Source organism: Actinia tenebrosa, unplaced genomic scaffold (assembly GCF_029948245.1).
Source record: "Actinia tenebrosa isolate PJP-AT-01 unplaced genomic scaffold, QUT_ActTen_1.0 PGA_scaffold2__45_contigs__length_23673736, whole genome shotgun sequence".
NCBI classification, from domain to species: domain Eukaryota; kingdom Metazoa; phylum Cnidaria; class Anthozoa; order Actiniaria; family Actiniidae; genus Actinia; species Actinia tenebrosa.
This window is the reverse complement of record NW_028292579.1, coordinates 13,542,840-13,544,613: the sequence shown is the minus strand read 5'-3', so window position 1 is coordinate 13,544,613 and position 1,774 is coordinate 13,542,840. Positions and strand designations below refer to the sequence as shown.

Below are 1,774 nucleotides of genomic sequence, written 5' to 3'. Positions count from 1 at the left end.
ATTGGATTACCAGGGTTCCTATTGCGCCACTTATTCCTTAAGGAATTCATGGCATTGTGAGACCTTTTACCATACCTACGTTTTAGCTTTTCGAAAAGACTTTGCCTGCTTATCTTGTCATCGGAAAGCAAGGACTCATATTCATCGTCGTTAATATCAACTCTACCTTCTTCAGTAAGGGGATCAAAATCCATTCCTTCCATTATACATGATAAGCACAAAGTTAAACCCCAACGTATTACCTAAGCAGGTGGGCGGACTAAAGGCAGAACGCACCTTTCACCGGGTCACATTCACGCCATCCAGCGCAAAACCAGGAGAAACCTTGTATGTAGGCGTGCCCCGCCTAACGGATAACCTAGTCTTAGTACCCGGCACCCTGGCTTTAAGGTTTGACCTAGCGGTGCAGCCCAGTACTGCGGATGAAAGGATTATCGTTAACAACGTGGGCCGCAACTTGGTCTCTAAGATGAGGATCAAGTTTGCTGGGGAATCCTTGCTGGATTTAAATAGATATGATTTATACACCACCTATAAGGACCTATGGTTAACGGCCTTTGACCGCGCGCAAAGGATAGAACAGGGAATTGGTAGTGTTATCCTGCGTAAGGTTCGCACACCTACGAAAACGCAACCTACTGACTCCAGCGGAGAAACCGCAGTAGCAGACGCAAAGCGAATAAAGACCGCCTATGGTAGCAAGTATGTCATACCACTGGACTTTGAAGTGATTACGAATCACGGTGTGTATTACCCAAGACAGTTATCCGAGTTACAGTTTGAAGTAACCTTAGCAGATGCTAATAACATCATTGGTGGGCTGACCATTGCACTTACCACAACAACCCCATACTCTATTACCAACTTAGAGCTACAGTACGAAACGGTATACAGCGAAGAGCTGGCCCGTAGCGCTGGCATGGAATACAGCTCCGGCAAGGCATTCCTTTACGACCACGTGGTGATGTACAAGACGTTTAGCTTCTTGGACAAGACGGACGATGTTATCAACCAAAGCATTAACCTCCCCCGAAGAAGTCTCACGGGGTTGATGCTGGTGTTTGCCAAGCCCTATGAGGCTGGTAAGCGCGACTCCGAAGCCTTTCATAACCCCAACATTACTAACGTCGGCGTGAATATCAACGGAGTCCCAAACAAGGTTTACTCCCAGGGAATAAAGCCCGCAGACGTGTACAGAGAGGCAATGCGCAAGTTTGGAGACCAAATTAGCCCCGAGGAATTCTTTGATGATAAGTACGCGTTATGGATTGACATGCGCACCATCAACGACGAATCTATGCACGGTCAGGGTCTGCGGCTGGTAAACACCCAAGACGGCATCACTTTGGAGATCAAGCGCACAAAGAATGCCTCCGCGGGCGACGGCGACAAAATAAACTGCTACGTCTTTGTCGTGTCGGAAGCACAGCTAAGCATAGAAATGAACCAATTAAAGAGCGTTGCATATTGATTCGCTCGCTGCGCTCCCTCATCCTAAAAAAGGAAAAAAGATAAAATATGTGTCTAATATACCATGTTACGCGTCTTTGAAAACAACAACACCAAACTGCAATGCATAGTGCAAGGCGAAACTTTGTACTTTAAAGCGAAGGAAGTGGCGGCTGCGTTGGATTATGAGAACACCAAGAAGGCTATTAGAGACCATGTTTCTGAGAAGTATCAGAAAAGATGTGCTGACGTGCAAGGGGTCCCAAACCGTTCCCCTTCTACTATCCACCCACATTCCGTGTTTATCTCCGAGCCCGGCTTGTAT

The 1,774-nt window shown here is 46.9% G+C and overlaps 1 protein-coding gene across 1 annotated transcript; it reads left to right on the top strand.

Moving 5' to 3' along the window:
* Positions 1 to 208: 208 nt before the first annotated feature.
* LOC148909284 (uncharacterized) lies at positions 209 to 1,471 on the top strand. The gene is made up of 2 exons (XM_089034072.1): positions 209 to 403; positions 698 to 1,471. Exons 1-2 carry the CDS (start codon positions 209 to 211, stop codon positions 1,469 to 1,471), a joined length of 969 nt encoding a protein of 322 aa, XP_088890198.1.
* Positions 1,472 to 1,774: the final 303 nt, after the last annotated feature.

Excerpts from the sequence above, each read along its gene's own strand:
- LOC148909284 (XM_089034072.1), top strand. The coding sequence starts at position 209 with ATGATAAGCACAAAGTTAAACCCCAACGTATTACCTAAGCAGGTGGGC. Across the intron at positions 404-697 it reads CTTTAAGGTTTGACCTAGCG|AGCAAGTATGTCATACCACT; the intron begins GTGCAGCCCAGT and ends ACCGCCTATGGT.